The 19,345-nt window shown below is 41.3% G+C and overlaps 2 protein-coding genes across 2 annotated transcripts; both read left to right on the forward strand.

The window, feature by feature from the left end:
• The first annotated feature begins 3,100 nt into the window (after window positions 1–3,100).
• On the forward strand, window positions 3,101–3,598 carry LOC103182652 (fer3-like protein). The gene has a single exon (XM_007899724.1). The coding sequence runs from the start codon at window positions 3,101–3,103 to the stop codon at window positions 3,596–3,598; it is 498 nt and encodes a 165-aa protein (XP_007897915.1).
• A 13,080-nt stretch (window positions 3,599–16,678) lies between these two features.
• Window positions 16,679–18,613, forward strand: twist1a (twist family bHLH transcription factor 1a). The gene is made up of 2 exons (XM_007899698.2): window positions 16,679–17,330; window positions 17,992–18,613. Exon 1 carries the CDS (start codon window positions 16,807–16,809, stop codon window positions 17,305–17,307), a length of 501 nt encoding a protein of 166 aa, XP_007897889.1. The 5' UTR covers window positions 16,679–16,806; the 3' UTR covers window positions 17,308–17,330; window positions 17,992–18,613.
• Window positions 18,614–19,345: the final 732 nt, after the last annotated feature.

Genomic DNA, 19,345 nt, shown 5'->3' on the forward strand with positions numbered 1-19,345 from the left:
TGATTTTATAGATTGGATTACTCCTAATCTTTAGTTCTCTTTTCTTTCATGAGGATAACTTTTGATGTGCCAGCCACTTTGATGTTCTAGAGACCAATGCTGTCTGCTAAGTTTACTCAATACCAACTGCTTAATCCTGCCTTGAATGGAATGGAGTCCTTGGCAAGGAGACATGCCTGTTGTGAACCCAACTCCACCTCTATGGTTCTGAGTGACAGTTGAGTGAAAGCTGAAACCTTCCTACACCCTGCTACCACTTCCCCTTTTACCATAAATAATAATATCCTTCCATTTGATTTAGCACTTTTCATGTTAGGAGGGCTACTCAAAGTGCTCAACAAGATATACTGTAAAATGTAGTGACTGGGTATTTCTTCACCCTTGAAATACACAGTCAATTCACTTTACAGTATATCCTATGAAGTGCTTTGAGACATCTCAATGATGTCACAAGGTGCTACATCAAAGAATTGGCTAAGAATTATTATTATTATTGTAAGTGTATGTGGCAGCCAATTTGGGCACAGCAATGTCCCACAAACAATCATGAAAGTGAGTAACCAATTTTATTTGAGGATTATTAGCCAGGACACCAGGAGAAACTCCCTTCTCTTTTCAAATAGTGGAATTTTTAACATTCACTTGAACAGACAGACAGAGACTTTGATTTAAGATCTCATCTGAAGGACAGCACTTTGAACAAAGCAGCCCACCCTCAACATTGCATTGGTGTGTTAGCCTAGGTCCAAAATGGTCCAACATGGGGCTTGAACCCTCAGTCTTTTGACTCAGAGGCAAAGCGTGCAATTGAGCCAGGCTGACACCAGCCAGGCTAACAGAAGGCAAGAGGCCAGGGTTAAATGTTTGCCACTGCTTAGTCCTGGACTTTGTAAATGGAAACTCCTCTGTTGCATGTCCAGGAGCTGGAACCATGAAGAAAAATTATTTGGATAAGTCTTCTACGCCACAAGCTTGACATTCTTTGGGTTTTTGTTATCATTAAAGTGATAGGACAAGGAGAAAAGTTATTCTCATATTTAATTCCATTCTACAGCACCGCAAGGATAATTTGGGCAATAGTTATTGCTCATCACTTACAGCACAATTTTAAAAAGAAAACTTCAATTAAAAAAAAGACAACATAAATTTGATGGCTCAAGTTTCATCTTCCTACCTACTATTGGGTGTTTTTTGCCATCATGAATACAGATGAGAACTGGGTCCTCCTTCTGCTGTGTATTTGGGTTGTACCAGGAGGGGCGTTTTTATTCACACTGAAGCACACAGAAATGGTAGAAAGTTTCCAGTGGACTCACCAATTGGTTTTCAAGCACGTTTGGTGAAAACATGGAAGCAGGTATCCTAATGTGTTTTTTTGAACATTAATGCAGTTGGAAGGTGGACAAATTGCAGTTTGGATCAAACATTTTTAAAATTTACATTGGATCTTTAACGGTTTAAATGGAACTGAGGTCCAAATAACTGACTGCTGCGTAAACTAAAATTCACCTCTCTTGTCAAATTTAAGTAGACGAACTGGACTATGGTGTTGGGCGAACTTCAATTGGGACAAATGGGGAAAGGTCATCAGTTGCTCTCCTCGGTGAGGCGCTCCGCCTTGCGGATCAAAGGCAAACATTGGCTGAAAGCCTGGAGCATCCCATACTATTTGAAACCATTAAAGCGCAATATTGTCTGATATCTGAAATATTACCAGAAGACATCGTTTTATTTCATACAGAAACAACGCACTTTTGCGACGTGAATGTATGAAATTTATATTTAAAGTTCAACAGCAGCAGAGTAATTGTCTGGTCTGTAATTATAAAGAAAAAAATCCAATTCTTACAAAAAAAAATGAACAATACTGAAATTGTCTCTGTCTTCAGACAGGAACACGACATTTAAGTGCTGCAAATATAAAGACTGGTGTTTAAATTTATTTAAAATCAATATCATGCATTCCGGTTGAACCAAATCACCATGAACAAAAATACACGTTAATGAAAAATTAACCAGTTCAATGCAAAACATATTGAACAATGCATGTGAAAATAATACATTTATCCGGACATTTATCCGGAATATTGCAAGAAGAGTATTTTAAAACACTGAAATAAACAACAAGGGAAAAAGCCAACCAATTACCATATCAGGGAAAGTAACAGCCTAAGGAGTTTTGTGCAATTTTCATTGGAAATGAATAATTCGTTATTTTGTTTTACAAAACGTCGCTTGTGTTCTTTTCTGGAGAGAAAAAAAAACGCATTAAAAACTAAATAACCGTATAAACGCGAAATCCACTTTGGCCATTGACCGATGACACTGAAAGTCTCGACAGCTCGTGTACAAAAGATAAAACGCAATTAAAAAAATCTTGGTTCCTTATTTGCGCTGCTACATGGGGTGATTGTTTAAGGTATTTGCTGAAGAGAGCGGTCTCAAACAGATACTGGAGGGAATGTTATATACGGTTCCCTTCACTGCTTAGTTAGTATAATGGGGATCCCATTATTCAACTCCCATCGCACTGAGATGCAACGCCAACAATCCACGGTGACCCTTTGTGTGAAGGTCCCCTCTTCCCAACACCATTAAACCACACATGCACTTGTCTGGCGTCAACTAAAAGACGCAATCCCAAGGCCTGGAGATTGCACCAGAATATAACTCGGCCATTCGGAGAGCCACTCTGGCTGATTTGGGGGGAACGGCGAAATAAATGCGCTCCAAGGATGTTAAGGAGAGATAAAAACACACAGCAGGTAAGATCTGGGGGACTCATGCCAACAAGGATCTAACGTTGATCGCTTTGACAGGATGCAATCATTATTAAAGTTCTCCCTGAGGTATCCACGCGCCTGTGGGTGCCGCTTGTCTGCTTTCATCAGCGTTAAGCTTAGACACTTTTCTTTTGTAGTGGCCTTTTATTATTTTGTTTTTAAATCCTGTTAACTCTCTGACTATAAATATTGATGTCCTCGCACATCAGGCGATAAAAAAAACCTAAATGATATCGTCCCTGGCCCTTTACTGACATGTTATCACCTGCTTCTTTAGACTCACTCCTGAAATATATACTTTGAGGCTGCAGAAGGCGATGGAATTTCAAGGAGACTTCGTGGATTCCTCTGTTCTGGACTTGGTTACAGAAGTTGATTTTGCCCTCGGATCACCAGGGTCGGGGCAGACACAACCCAGCTCGGAGCACGGTGTGGATCTATGTGACAGGCTGTGTGATTTTGCAGAGATAGAGACGTTTTCCCAGGAATCGGTTCCCTTTGGAGAGGACAGGGTGCAGCTGGCTCGATTTGGAGACCATTCCACATCATTCAAGATGGGATCCCTCACCTCCCTGATGGTCAGACCCAAAAGGAAGCGGGTGATCACCTGTGCCCAGCGACAGGCTGCCAATATAAGGGAGAGAAAACGAATGTTCAGCCTCAATGAAGCCTTTGATCAGTTAAGAAAAAAGGTGCCAACTTTTGCCTACGAAAAGCGACTGTCTAGAATTGAGACGCTACGCTTAGCAATCGTTTACATTTCCTTTATGACTGATATTTTGAACAATAATGAAAAGGATTCAGGCTCTGAGTGATTAGTACTTGTATATATATTTGGAAATATTTTGCAACATGAAGATGGACCTTCACCTTATCAGGATTGCTCATTGCTTAAACGAATAATTATGCATCAGATGATAGTCAATTTCTTTGTAGGAAGATAGGATGTTACATTGGTCTCTGAACTGATCCATTTCAACTTTAAGCTGGTTTATAATTCGTGGCTTCTAACGTTTTGAATATTTGTTTGAATATAATTGTGAATTTTATTGTTTTCTCATACCAGGTGTCCGACTTAAATGTTTAAACAGCGCGAGTGAGATCAGCTCAGATATGCAGTATAATAGCAATAACCCTTACATTTGATATATAGCGCCTTCCAGGTAGGGAGTGCTTCGAAGGGCTTCAAGCGATTTACTGTGAAGTGTAGTGACTGTGTACTTTATAGGCAAACCAGACAGTCGATTTAGTCAGAGCAAAGACCCACAAATAATCATTAAATTTATAATGTTCATATTTTAATAATACACCGATCAAACTGCATTATTATGGGGTGTAATATCACACTATAGTTTTACCCTCATAATAAATGGTGAAAGAACATTTCCCCAGAAGAACTGTTGAAACAGTGGTGTTCTAACAATTCTGGGGAGTTTGGGGATCAGGTACAGGGAGATTGACATGCTTAAGGCGTTTTCCCACCACAGAACCTGTTAACGTGAAAAATGAGAGTGGGAAGAAAGAAAGAAAGAAAGAAAGTCAAACGAGTCTTTCGTATATCTTTAAAAAGAAAAAGTATTTGTAAGGAGAGAGGAGAGAGAGAGAGAGAGAGAGAGAGAGAGAGAGAGAGAGAGAGAGAGAGAGAGAGAGAGGAGGGAACAAGAAAGCCTCCCGGATTCCAAATAAGTTAAGTATTTATTGAAGGAGAATAGAAAACATAGATAGGAATTGTGGTGATTTATAATTCGGAAATACAAGAGTAAAGAATCGGGGAAGGAGAGTTGCTGTGATAGAGGGAGCAGCAAATGGGAGTTGGACTGTTTGGACACGGGATGCCCCCCTTATCCCATCTTATTGTCCTCAAGCATTGCAAGTGGATGCCTTAGAAACGCAGGCGTTCCTTTTCTTGAAGGTTCACACAGGGACTAATTGGCTTTTGATAACTGTTGATTCTGCCCAGTTATACCTGCAGGTGGGAGGGCTCAGACTTCACAGGAGACGCTAAACGAATTGCAACTTTAATTATTTTGGCATTATCCTCTAAAAAGTCTCTTCAGTTCCACACTGCTACATGGTGTTTTGTCCTCAAATGGTGCATCCACTGTTGAACTAAACCGACGCGCACTGCACTGGGTGTTGTCCTTGGAATCCAAGTTAAACAGCGCAATTTAGTTTCTCTGCTTGTTCGAATCAGTCCCCGCTTGTGAATGGAAATGGGTAACTGGTGTCTGGCATTCTTATTGAAATGACCGAAAGAGAAATAAATAAAATAAAACTGTTTGTGCACAGGCAAGCAAACAAAATAGCAAAAGCAACGATCGTATTGTGCCGCTTTGTAGAATTGTGACCCTTTTGTGCTCTGGCGGATGTGTTCGCTTGAAGAGCATTTCTGCAATTATAATTACAGTGTTACTCAAAGTCATTGTTATTCACCCCCATTGTCATCTGTAACCCTCACAGCGGAGGAGTTACAGCAATAACACAAACTTTTCAAGAAAGAATGAATTGCAAGTCACAATTATATTAATGCAATGTTGCAAAAAGACTGTTCATCACCTGAACTAAAGTTATAAGCTTTAGGCCGAGGGGGGGGGGGATCTGCAAAAAATCTTTAATAGGAAGGGGGATGGTGTGAAACCGTTAAAACAAGCTATGTTAAATCATGTGCATTTATTCTGCCTTTGGTGTCCAATGGGAAGTGGTAGCCCAAAGAAGATGCTTATTGCGGTCCACGGGCTCATTGTTTTTTTAAATCCACTACAAGTCCTGCTGAACAAACAGTGGTCTTAAAATTCACTCTTTCGCAATGCTTTTTTTGCTGTATGATTCATCTCACCAACACGTCTTTTCCCACAAATTACCGAGGATTCAAAAATTGCACACAATCTACTGCACATCCTTATGGCGCGGGTGTTGATCTCCAATAACCCTAGTAGTTTGGGTAGGGCTGGAGTGGGCTGGTGTTACTGCTGCACCTGTCACTTTGCTGAATACAATAATTCGTGGACGTGCACAAAAGGAAGTCAACTTAATCCCCCCCCCCCATGCATTTTTGAAATCATGTTCAATTCATTATCGTGTGCAATGCTCCTGCTGCAATTCTTGGGGGATCTTGTCGTTTAAGTTTCCCTTTCATCCTTATGCTTATTTTCAAAGTGTTCTAAAGTATCAGTGTTTAGAGCCCTACATTCCTTGGGCTGAAAGAATAAACACAAGTGAACAGTGATGGGATTTCGAGAGGAGACTTCGCTGTTTAGCGGAAAATTTCATTTTGGGGGAGGGGAGAGGTCTGGGCTGAGCTGACCTCCGTTTGTGCAAACCTCCGAACTCCAGTTGTGCACGCCTCGAATAAAGGTCTGTCGTGGAAAATTGATGCAAGTTCTGAAAGATGGTTAAACAAGCGAATGCATTGCCTTCACTTGGCACGGAATGATGTTGTCCCAGATTGTCACTCAGTCTTTGATGTCAGTTGTCAACCTGGCTCCGTTGGTTGCACTCTTAATAATCCTTAAATGTGATATAATGTCTTTCACATTGGGGGGGATGTCCCAAAAAATTTCACAGGATATACTGTAATGTGCAGTGGCTGTGTTTTTTGGACGAGTTTAAGGGCTGAAGCCACATATCTACCTGTATATTATGTTATTTTTAAATGTTGTGGATCTCATTCCTCCTTCCTTTCTTTTCTCTTAGTCGTGGATATTGTGTTATTCCTATAGTTAAATAAAGAGAGCATTGTCATCCCTGATTATTAAATGAACAAAATTAAATACTAATGTTACATCTAAATATAAGGTTATGAGTTATCTCATTTCATTTGGGACCTTAGTGTCTTTCTGTAGTTTTTTATTCTGCGAAAATGTTGTTACAACACTAGTATAGCAATCCACTGTATATTTTTGAAATAGTTATGTCAAAATTCTTATTAGGCTGTTTAGGTTGTCTATTAGTGTTTCCATGTCACACAAATCAAAATTGGTTCCTACGTTGCTGGTTTGCAGGTGTCATCTTGACTCAGTTGATAGTATTCTTACTTTGGAGTGAAAAGATTGTAGGTTCAAGCCCGACATTTAAACATTGAATCACATTCTGGACTGACACTCCAATGCAATGAAGGGGTGCTGAATTTTTGCACATGGCATTCTTTGGATGAGATGGAAAACCAAAGATTTGCTGCCTCTTCAGGTAGTTAAAGATCCTATAACACTGATGAAAAGGACAATTCTCCTGTGTCCTAGGCAACAATTCTCCAAATAAAATAAGGGTCATGGCTGCTTGCAGGATACAAATTGGTTGTCTTGTTTGGCTATAACAACAACTTGCACTTATATAGCGCCCTCCTCGCGGAGTAGAGTCTCAGAGCGCTTAAGTCTGATCGCTCTGAGATGTGGAGTGAACCTAGTCCACACTCATTATCTTGATTATAATAATCCTTGTATTTGATATAATGACGTATCATGGCATCCAACTGTCTCAAAGTGCTTCATAGGATTTTACCGTGAAGTCCAGGAACTATGTATTGTGTAGGTGAACATGACATACAATTTGCACAAAGTAATATCCCACAAACAGCCATGAAGTGAGTAACCAATTTTATCTGGGTGATTGTTGGTCAGGACATGAGGAGACATTATCTTCTCTTTTCAAGTAATGCCAAGGGTCTTTAATGTCCTTTAATGGGTGAGTGGGATTGATTTGGATAGCTCTTTTAAAAGAGCTGGCATAGATATGATGGACCAAATGGCCTCCTTCTGTGCTGTATAATTCTATGATTCTAGGATTTAACAGTGGAGGAGCCTGACTTCGAGCCGGGGGAGGGGGGGAGGGGCCAGGCAGAGGAATTGAGGGAGAGTTTTTCGGAGTTTCAGTGGGTAGTGGCTGAAAGCATGCCTTCCAGTGGTGGAGCAGAGGGTGCGAGGGACAAGCAGTAGGTTGGTGCCAGTTGAGCGGAGGTGCTGGTAGTGGATTGGGGAGTGAGGAGATTGGAGAGGTAGGGAGGTGCCAGGGAGTGAATGGATTTGAACACGAGTGTGAGGTTCTTGAAGTCGATCAATTCAGTGATGGGAAGCCAGTGGACCCCAGCCAGAACTGATGGGGTATGGAGTTTGGTCTGGGTAACTATGTGGGCAGCAGAGTTCTGAATGAGCTGGATTTTTTGAATAGTGGAGCCGGGGAGACTATTAAGGCATGCATTTGAGTAATCCAGATGGGAGGTGACAAAACGCATGTCCGAGGGTTTCGGCTGCATTTGGGCTAAGGTATGGTCGGAGACAGGCAATGTAGCAGAGGTGGAGGAAGGAGGTCCTAGTCAGAGACCGGATGTGGGGGAGGAAGGACAGCTGGGGGTCGAACCAGACACCTAGATTGTGCACTGGTTCGATGAGTCTGAGGGAGAGCCCAAGGAAGTTGAAGAATTCAGATCCACAGGAGTGAAGATGTTGACGGGAGCCCAGGAGCATGGCTTCCATCTTGTACATATTCAGCTGCAGGATGTTTGCACTCATTCAGAACCTGATGTCTGACAGACAAGCTGATAGAACATCGGTGGACCAGGAGTTGATCCTGGAGAAGGCAAAATAGATTTATTTGTAATCTGCATACATGTGGAAGTTTACCTCGTATCTGTGGATGACATCAACAAGTGGGAGCATATAGATGAGGAAAAGAAGAGGGCCGAGGATGGAACCCTGGAGAATTCCGCAGATGCCTGGGATGGGGTGAGAGGAGAAACCATTTGTCGAGATGAAGTGGAGGCAGTTGATTAAGCAGGACCATGTGAATGAGATAATAATCCTGAATAATCCTTGCATTTGATATAGATCCCATTAAGGTAGATGAGGGAGGAGAGGTGGTGGAGGAGGATGGTGTGGTCGACTGTGAGAGATGCAGGAGGATGAGGAGGCAGAGGGAGCCCTGGTCATCGATAGAAAGGAATTTGTTTGTGACTTTGACAAGGGCTGTCTCTGTGCAGTGGGTAGGGTGAAAACCAGACCGCAGGGGCTCGAGAAGGGAGTGGAGGGAAAGGTGTGACCGAAGTTGACCAGCAACAATGCGTTCCAGGCCTTCAGCAAGGAAGGGTAGGTTGGAGATGGGACAATAGTGTGCAAGATTAGAGGGATCGAGGATGGGTTTTTTGAAGGGGAGTGTAATAACAGCAGTTTTCAGGTGGAGTGGAACAGAGCCTGAGGAGAGAGACTGGTTGACTGTGTCGGCCAGCAGTGGGGAGAGGAGGCGGAGTTGAGTGACCAACTGCTGAGTTGAGTGACCAACTGCTGAGTGGGGAGGGGTTTGAGGCAGCAGGTGATGAACTTCATGCGGGTGATTGTGGTTGAGATGGAGGAGGGAGAACTGGGGGCAAAGGAGTGCAAGGAGGGGGGGTGAGAGGGGGGGGTGACAGGTGCTGTGGCGAAGGGAGAAGGCGATGTGGATGGTCTGGGTGGGGTTGAAGGGGACATGGGGGAAGGGAGGATGATGCAACCGAGTGGATGTTTTCAATCTTTGAGGCGAAGAAGTCCAGGACCTCTTCGCACTTGGTGTTTGATGTGAAGATCGAGGGGGCTTGAAGGGGTGCACGGAGGAGGTGATGGTTGGTGGAAAATAGTGTCTTTGGTTTGTTTTGTGCCTCCATGATGGCATTGGAGTAAAAGTCAGTTTTGGCCTGTGAAAGGGAGAGATGATAGGTGTGGAGGTGCTCAAGCCACAGATGATGCTGAATTGTGAGGCCGGATTTCTGCCATTTGCGCTCGAGCATCCGGGTTTGGGTTTTAAGTGAATGGAGATGACTGTTGAACCAGGGGGAACGGGTGGATTTGGAAACATCCCTGAATTTCAGGGGAGCCAGGGAATTAAAAGTTGTGGAGAGATGGTCATTCTTGGGAAATGAGGGCCACCCCGCCACAATGTTGGTTGGAGTGGGGGGTGTGGTGAAACGTGTAGCCAGGAGGGGAGACTTCAATGAGGGGGACAGGGTCACCGGTTGAGAGTCAGGTTTTCGTAAGCCTAAGTGTATTGATGTGCTCATCCAGGATGAGGTCATGGATAGTGATAGCTTTGTGGAGAGGGAGTGGACATTTTGGATGGAAATGCGGATAGGTTTGCTGATGGGGTTGTGGGAGGGGCGAATGGAGGAGGGAATGGTATAAAGAGGATTTGAAGTTATGGGGGAGAAATGGCCGTGGAGTTGAGGTGGGGGAGAGTTGGAGAGAGTATGGATGAGGGAGGAGGAAGAGGTGTTTGCCTTTCGGTGGCGGTTGTGAGTGTCGGGGTTGGGAGCAGGAACATTTTCGGAAGGAGTGGCTCAGATTGGGGCGGCAGACAAAACATGCACGCAGAGACTGAGAGCAAGCAATCTGTGAGGGAGGGGGAGGGGGAATGGCGATTATGGCTTAGGTGCCAGAAACAGGGAGGGAAAGGAGGGAGGACAATCTAGCAAAATGTCTTCTTGGCTGCAAATGTAGCATGTATCTGTGCTGCTGAATCTCAACTCCATAGGGATGCTCAATGGTTTGCTCAATGGTTAGCTCACAAAATGATTTTCTGCCACTTATTTATATCTTGGTTGGCTGGTTGGAAATCTAGCTTTGTCTGAGGCATACCATTATGTCTTCCACATCAAGAGAATTCTGGGTAGGTTTCTTCATGTGAAAGGCATTATATAAAAGTAAATTGTACTGTAACTCTATTCACTCAATAGTAAATCACAACACATTTTTTTAAATTGCAGATTATGGAAATACAAAGTGATATTATTTTCATTTTTTGTTCATATTTCATGCAGATTTTATTGCATCGCTTTGCATTCATGATAAAATGGCAGTAGACTTGACAATAATCACTGTAAATAATTTAAGACATTACAATTTATATAAAATTATTGTTTTCCTGCTGGAATTGGTTTTCCCTGAAAATCCATTTGAAGACAAATTTCAGAATATAACTCAACCGCATTCATATTCCCCAACAATACCAATGACATGATAATTTCATTTGAAAAAGATACACAGAACAACAATAAGACTGATCACAAGTGTAAAGCGGGTATGGGCTAATGGAGAAAGATTAGAGAAACCTCAGTTCTGAGTCTAGGAATAAGGCAATAATGATGTAAGCTTGATCAAAGTGCATAACATATTTTAAAGTATATATAAAATAAACACAGAATATCACTTCAAAGTAAGCAAGAAAGTAGAATCAAAGAACAAAGATTTTAAGTCAAAAATATCTTTAGAGTGATACATGTTTGGCATAATTAACCAATCAACTTAATAGAGGCAAAAATATTGGGGTTATTCAAAATCACACATCATGATAAGAGATTTAATGTACTGGAGGAATAAGATTATATGGCTAAATTGACTTTTTCATCCTGTTACTTCTTAAGACTTAATCTTATCTGCCACTTATACTGATCCCCGCTGCCATGGATCCAAACTGCAAAGGCATCCCATGCACCATTTTTAAGCCAATTTTTTTTTACCTTTTAACTTAAATAACATTAATAGCCATCCCTACTCCTTTATGAGATGAAACAGAACACATCCTACAAACTGGTGGCATTTGATCTGTTTCTCACCCATGACCTTAATCTTGACCATAATTCACTTGGAATTTACCAGGTCAACTCACTTATCAATTGTACAGTATGAATCTTCAGAAAAAAGTATTGTTATTAGGCAAATCCCCCCCACCAAAGCAAAAACAAGCCTGTAATAAACATACTTGCATTGGAGTAGATGATTGCTGTAGGTTCTGAGTCAGGAAAAAGCTTCTACATGAATGAAGTAAAAACACTTAACACACATATGCATCAGTAAGTGCTATAGAATTCTGTTGCAGTCAAGAATTTAGACTAAAGGGGGTGAAAAATACATTGTTTCATAGCAGATCAGATGTGATAATTATCAATTGGCTTTGAGTATGAACACCCCTGCCCATCCCATTGCCTTATTGTTTTGGTCCAAAATCTACTTTGCTCCAGATTGCAGAGAGCAGCATTTTTGTGCAGTTAAAAATAGGATTCCAATTTAACTCAACCAGCATCCTGTAAAGCAGCACTGAAATGCTGCCTCCAGGGCCAATACAAAGTATTCTTGGCCTGCTAAATGCAGTGGGTATCCAAGATGGTGGCTAAACAGTTTTGAAAATAGATTGTTGACCAAACAGTGGTAGGAAAAGGATTCAAGCCGGAAACCAGTTGAAAATTATTGATTCTCTGCCAGTCTTTAACAGATTCAATGTGATAATTATCGTATCACGGCTGATATTAAGCATCCATTTTTACACCACCTATTTCCTACTTGAAAAACCATGAACATCTGCTCTCTGACACATTGGCTTTTAAAATACTTACACACCAATGAAGAGACTAAACACTTTCACTGCAGCATGAGTGGAAAAGAGAAAATTTAGCAAATTGCCTGGACCTAGATATTAAAATAATAATATTTAATTTGATATAAGACCTTTCACATTAGAAGGACATCTCAAAAACAGGATATGCAGTAAAATGCAGTGACTGTATATTTTGTAGCCAAACATGGCAGACAATTTGTACACAGCAATGTCCCACAAACAGCCGTGAAGTAAATGACCAACTTTATTTGACTCTCGAAAAAATTCCCTACTCTTTTCAAATAGTGCCACAGGATATTTAATGGCCAGCTGAATAAGCAGACAGGACTTTGGTTTATTATCTCATCTGAAGGATGGCACCTCTATCAATGCAGTGCACCATTGGATTGGCAACCCAGACTATATTATGTGGGATTCTAAAGTGGATCTTGAAGACAGACACAACTTGTGACCCAGAGGCCAGAGTATTAACTAACCCAAGCTAACACACCCAAAAGGAGCCAAGCTATGAAATGTATAATAATGTCACAGCACCTTGCTCTTGGGAAAATACTGAATACATCTCTTGTAATTGTTTAATAAATTATTATTTTTGTTATTATTATTGTCCTCTTGATTTCTGTTACAAATAATGATTAAAGTGTGCATAAGCCAGGTCAAAATATATTAAAATATATTTCGCACTGGCATTGCATGATCTGCTACCGATTCATAGAATATATTGTGTTGCGAGTCTGGCATGTAGAATGTGTTCAGGAAATTGCGGAAGGACAGTGCTGGGTAATGGAACATTTTTCGCCTATTTGTGCGAGCATTCAGCTCTCAGGAGGTATTAGTATCAACACGACTTTGGTCTCAGCAGAGCGCCCCCTAATGCTGATACCGAAACCTCATTCCAATTGTCAGTGACCTTTCAGGGCAACGTTGAAGCGCAGTTTGGGTCATTTATTGGGACAACCGGCAGACAGGAAAACATCCAGGATCTCTCCACCCACCCACCCACCCTCCAGCCCCCACTCTCTGTGATGGATTGCAAATCATGGTCATCAATCGAAATAATTGGATTTTAGTGTATTGTTTGATCCATGTCACTGCATTATAAGAAATATTTAACGCTTATTGTAGCCTTTGCATGCAATTGTACTGGGGAAACGGCCTGGTACAGCAATGCATTCCAGTATTAAAAGCCGGTTTTGTTTTACCTAATAAGTGCACAGTAGTATTATGTGTTCAGTCAAGCGAGCGACTGTTCCGTTGCTTCCTTTATGTTGCCACTTGCGGCTGCCCCATTATATTTATCTTTTCGACAAATATGTGGCGGTGCCCTCCTCCAGGTTAGGAGTCAGCGGCACCAAGAGCAAGAGAAGGAAGAGGGGTTTGATGTCCACTTGGAGTTGCCAGAGGCAATGAGCCGCCGTCAAATCAATCAATAAATAAATATCAATGCTTGGATGGGTCGACAGCAAAATCGCAATTCAGAGCCTTATAGCGAAAGAACAACCCTCAACCATTTTTTAATACACGATCTACATCGATCGCCTGCACTCAAAACAGTTTGTGTTTTTATTAGTTCCACGGATAAATTGGACGTGTAGTGATGCCGTGAAAGATCAGACGCCAAGTGCGCGTCTCGCAGAGAGATCAGTGGTTGAGCTGAGACATCACTCGCTCAACAATAAACCTGGTTTGTGTTGTCTGGTTAACTCACCTCCAAACACACCATCAAATGTCATAAAACGTTATTCCGCTTCTTCGTTTGCGTTTCAAGTCCAATTTGCCTCCACAGGTACAGTCACTCCACTTTACAGTACATAGTGTGAAGCGCTCTGAGATATCCTCCTGACGTGAAAGGCGCCGCTGTATCAAATGCAAAGGTTTATTATTTGCACTTAGCATCCTGTTATTGTGACAGCAAGTGCGACAGGGCCCAATAACTTCACTCATACTCGTGGCATTATTTGTTGAACACGATATCATGAGTGTAGCAGCAATGGCTATGTAAATTGGCACAAGATCATATTGAATTTCTCTTTATTCCTTGTGGCGACCCTATCTGCTTTCTTCGGTTTCCATACGCTCGGTGCTCCCCACGTTATTCATTCGCTCCCTTCTCGTTTTTTTTCGTTTGTGGAGGAAATATCCCTTCCTTCACAAGTTTAGTGCTGTACTTTGTGCTTTCATCCCGCTGTTGGCTCACCCTGGCGATGGGGCTGGGCTTTTGCAAGGGAATTGCACCCTCTGTCGTCTACACCTCGCCTGTGCCTGTGCGAGTCAGAGCAAAACACTCGCCTTACAACCACTGGAATGCACGACTTCAAACTGTTGCAAAAGCTATTGCAACAGCTTAAGAGAAGTCATGATGGACAGATACTGAAACGGCCTCATTTGCGGATGGTGACGAAGTCCCGGATTATTTAAAAGCGGAACTGTTCGTTAGTCACTACAGCCACTCGATTTTCAGGTAGTCATTGCCAGGAAAAAGTTACATGTCCCGCATATCTGCAATAAAGCATGAAATGCACTGACAGCCTGAGCTGCCGAAGTGTAAATGGTAAACACATATGTGACTTATCTGAAGCAGACAGAAAACAAAAGAGTGGTTAACCTTTATACGGATATTAAAAGTTATGAAGTACAATTAATTATTTCCCAAATCAAACGAGAAATACTGTATACGAACAATGCCTTCGGGAATTTGGAATAAACTATTTATCTGCAGATTAATAGATGTATACTTAACCCGGCGCAAGCATTAGATATAACATATGTATTGTACATTTATATTCCATATCAGTGTCTATTTGTATAGAGATGCATTTCTCTCATATACTTTTATTAGACCCTTTTAGGTTTCGCCTTAGCTACGTGATTAAAACGAAACTGCTACATATGAGAAGGTCAATGCCTTGGTGAACAATTACCAGCGATCATTGAGAAATAGTGGTCAAGATTAATGGCGTACCACATAGACAACTTTCAACAGCATCCGTTTACATTAAACCGTTTAATGTGCTTTTCTTGGAGGCTTTTTCTTCTTTTTCTCTCGCCAGGTGATGTTTATGTTGCATTTCGGCCTCACAGTTTGACTGTTGCTCTGGGAGCCTGCTGTGTCTGGGGCTGTACAGCAGGACTCCCAATCTCTCTGAAGCAACAAACTTAATGTATGTAGCCGAGGGGGGGAGGGGGTGGGGGTCATCTTCTTCTGTGCAGCAACTAAATAACACATAGCTTATACATCATATAGCAGCATCGCGCGCTTAAATTGCGTTTAAGGTGCGGTTTATGGAATATTTTGCATGAAGAATATTCTGGATTTTCTAAACCTTGCGGTCTTAGCTTTTAAAACTTCAGTCGTCCTGTCTCTGTGTGATTTTGTCTCTGTGTCCCTTTTCTCTGTTTGTTTCAGTTTCGCTGCTAGCTATTCCTGTCTTCCTGATTTAATTATTGAATGAATTAATTCCGTTGGCCAATTATTCATTCTTACTGAAATATAACAGTGACAAAACACCATTACGGTATTTCCTGTGGATTTTTTTGCGTTTTAATATTTGAAATATAATATTAATTGTTTTTATTGTTTATTCAGTACATAAGGATTTTGCAGAAACATTAACCAAATCAATGACACAGATTGTAAACCCTTAGGCAGATCAAGCGTAGACTTCTGAGTGTAGATTGCACTTTGCTATAGGAATGAGGAGTATATGTGCTTTTTGAAAGGCAAGATAATGTACAGTATTACTCAAAGCAAAGAAGAACATATAAGAAATCCTCTATGGACAACACGTCTAAAAACAATAATTCAAGTGAAGTGCACGATACGTTTGTCTTCACCCCACAGAAATTAATTGATATCTATTTGAAACCAAAATGCAGTGTGTGGAGAAAGGAGGGAGCTTAATATTGCCCTATTAAAGACGACCCTCATTCTGAAGATGAAAGAGAGAAAGTCATCTCGCAAGAGTCTTGAGTTGGTTTAATGTTGCATACAACGTCATACGTTTTATGATTTATCTGCAGGGCAGTTTATTTTCATTCAGTGACCTCTGCTTGTGGATAAATCTACCCTAAACACAAGTCGTCCTTTGAAGTAAGCTCAGCATCTTTGCCGCAGACAGCTTCCCGTCCCATATATTTTATGTAAAAGTTTTATGAAAACAGCGTAACATGTCACGAACTCTACAATTTAACAGGCCTAGATGAAAGCAATCTATAGCAGCAATAGAATCGCTATGGGATACAGTGCCGTGGTAGAATAGCTGTGTCCGATAAACAAGCATTCCTTAAAATTGCCTTTCGAAACATCGCATATTATTTGCTTTGAAATTAAATTGTGTGCGAAAAGTTGGCATGACTGAACGCCTGTGTTTAAAATGCTTTTCTGCAGCAGACCCGTTGCTGATGGCCTTTGCAACAAGACTCCACCTAGTTTGGTGATGAAAATTTATATTAGCCAATAGGCTGAATCTTCCAAAAGATCCAGGCATCCAGAGCTATATTACCCCTCTCAAACTTTCCAGCAACTCAGAAAAGTTGCTTACAGATTACCGTTGGGATAAGCCTGGGCTCCCTTTGACAATTTGTTGCATTAAATTGATTTCTGTAATCGCGGAGCGATTCTGTCTTCCGTTTGGATAACTCGATTGCTATCAGTCTGTCATTGTTGAAGCCGATGTTAGAAGCAATCATGCAGGATGAAGAAAACTCCCCAGCCTCTCTAGTAGAGAGCATGAGCAACAGTGAAGACGAAGTGGACCGGCAGCAGAAGAGATGTACCAGAAAGAGGCGACCAAGCAGGAAATCGGGAGAGGAAACAGACAGCCCAGCGTCAGGGAAAAAGGGAAAGAAGTCAGATGGGAGCCCTCAGTCCTTTGAAGAACTGCAAACCCAGAGGGTCATGGCCAATGTAAGGGAGCGTCAGAGAACTCAATCCCTCAACGAAGCCTTCGCTGCCTTGCGGAAAATCATCCCAACCCTCCCATCAGATAAACTGAGCAAAATTCAGACCCTGAAGCTTGCGTCTAGGTACATTGACTTTCTTTACCAGGTCTTACAAAGCGACGAGTTGGACAACAAAATGTCGAGCTGCAGTTATGTGGCACACGAGAGACTCAGTTACGCGTTCTCAGTGTGGAGGATGGAGGGCGCCTGGTCCATGTCCGCCTCGCACTAGCAGATATCAATCAGACAAAAAAGGTATGTGACAACTTTTCTGAAATATTCACTATAAAGGTCACGGCTGGAAAATGTACACTTATCAAACCCAGAGCAGAGAGAAAGCACAGTTTTGTTGCATATGTATCCAAATCAATTTCATATCCATCAGAACGAGAATTCAGCAGGATATTAAAATCCCAAATGTATTGTTTTCAAAATGTTTCAACGCAGATCGTTTCCTCGTAATGTGGATAGAATGTCTCCCACTTATACCGCGATATTAATTCTAGTATATTTCCTCGCTTCTTTATTTATTTCCCCAAGTATGTTTCTTTATGCTTTATTGGCTTTTTTTCCCCCTAAACTACCTTCCTGTTGTACTTGAAACCCCATCTTCCAGAGATTAAATATTCTCCTGACTTCCTGTCAGTAACGTCGAAAGCTAATAACACATAGGATCTTTGCCTATACTTAATTCGACAACTTTTACTTTCCAGCCCTTCTCTAAAGCTATTGCCAATTGAGCCATTCCAATCCACTAAATATGTGCAGTAGGTGGAAAAGTGGCAAAATTCTCAACTGCAGGATCCCAAACTTTATTTTAAGGCTTTCCCCCCTACTGATAAACAGAGGTGCCAAAAACGCAGCCATCCTTTCTTTGGCTGGCTAATCTCAGTGTAATCTGTTGCTGTTTTCCTAGGTGAAAAAGATTTACCACAAAGAGACAGCGAGTGGACAAACAGCAGAGTCTGACGTCTGGATACTTACACAACTTGATCCTTGCCATTGATGGATAATGAAAGAAAAGATTTTTTTTCGAAAAAAAACACACAAAAAACTATTGGAGAGGGCGTGGGGGGAGCACTTACAGAAAGCGAGTCATGGACCGTTGATCATCCAATTGTGCGGCTATACAATCATTGTACATCTTTCTGAGGTGTATTTTGCCTTATGCAACATATTATCTTGACGACGAATGTTGTTGGAACTCATTCCTTCCTTTACTATGCATGCCTTCAACAATCATGTCTATATCTGCTATTGAGGACGCAGGAAAGTTCGATTATTTTCTATTCTTCCCCAAAACCACTTCGGTGAACAGTTCTAAATGACAATGCATTTATTAAAAAAAAGGACCAAACTGTTATACAAAATCCAGTTGGTTAGTTTCTCTTCTCTCGAGAGACATTTATTTATTTATTGATGTGCCATGTCTTAATGCATATAGATCTGGTGTCTAAATGCACACATATTTTTGTGATTGTTTTGTAAATGTCTTTGTATATTTTTCTGCAATAAATACATATGATCTGAACTTTAAAGCCACGGTTATATACATATGCTATTATTATTTTATGGGGGGGTGGGGGTTGTTCCTACTTGGGGGATAAATTCGATGATGAATAGCTGGTGTTGTAGTAGGTTGTAACGACACCCAAGAGAGAGTGGAATCTAACACAAATAAACGGTGCAGAAAAAGGCAAATAGAGCGGCTACTGACAGACAATTTGACGTGTTAGCTGGAGAGAGAATGCTTCAATGCAGTCACTGACCTTTTACACGGCTTTAGCTAAAGAGAAGGGACATAGCAAGCATAGTACTTGTACCTATTGCTTTCAATATCTGGGGTTCATCTTAATGTTCTCTCTGCAAATGCCTATGAGCTTTGAAAGGGAAACTTAAATGATCGTATCTTTGCAGGCATTTGATATAAAAGAGCGCGCTCGTGTGCTCAGTGGGATATTTGTTAAGGAGAAAAGTCCAGATAGATATCCGCACATAGCACTGTGTGTTATAAAAGACAAACCGTCACGTATGTGATATCATAGCTTCTCTGAAAATGGATCAGGCTCAGCATTGAAGTATTATGAATTATTTGGGAATAATACATCGTTTCATATACAATCGAATAGTTGTTTTGAAATGAAATGTACAAACCGTTATTTTATAAAAAAAAACACCGTCAGAAAGCAAAACAAACTAAACCCAGTGTCCACGCTGTTTTGCTGCGAACTATTAGATGTTTTATGAGGTTATGGTTCCTCCACGTGAAA

This window comes from Callorhinchus milii, unplaced genomic scaffold, assembly GCF_018977255.1.
Source record: "Callorhinchus milii isolate IMCB2004 unplaced genomic scaffold, IMCB_Cmil_1.0 Scaffold35, whole genome shotgun sequence".
NCBI lineage: Eukaryota > Metazoa > Chordata > Chondrichthyes > Chimaeriformes > Callorhinchidae > Callorhinchus > Callorhinchus milii.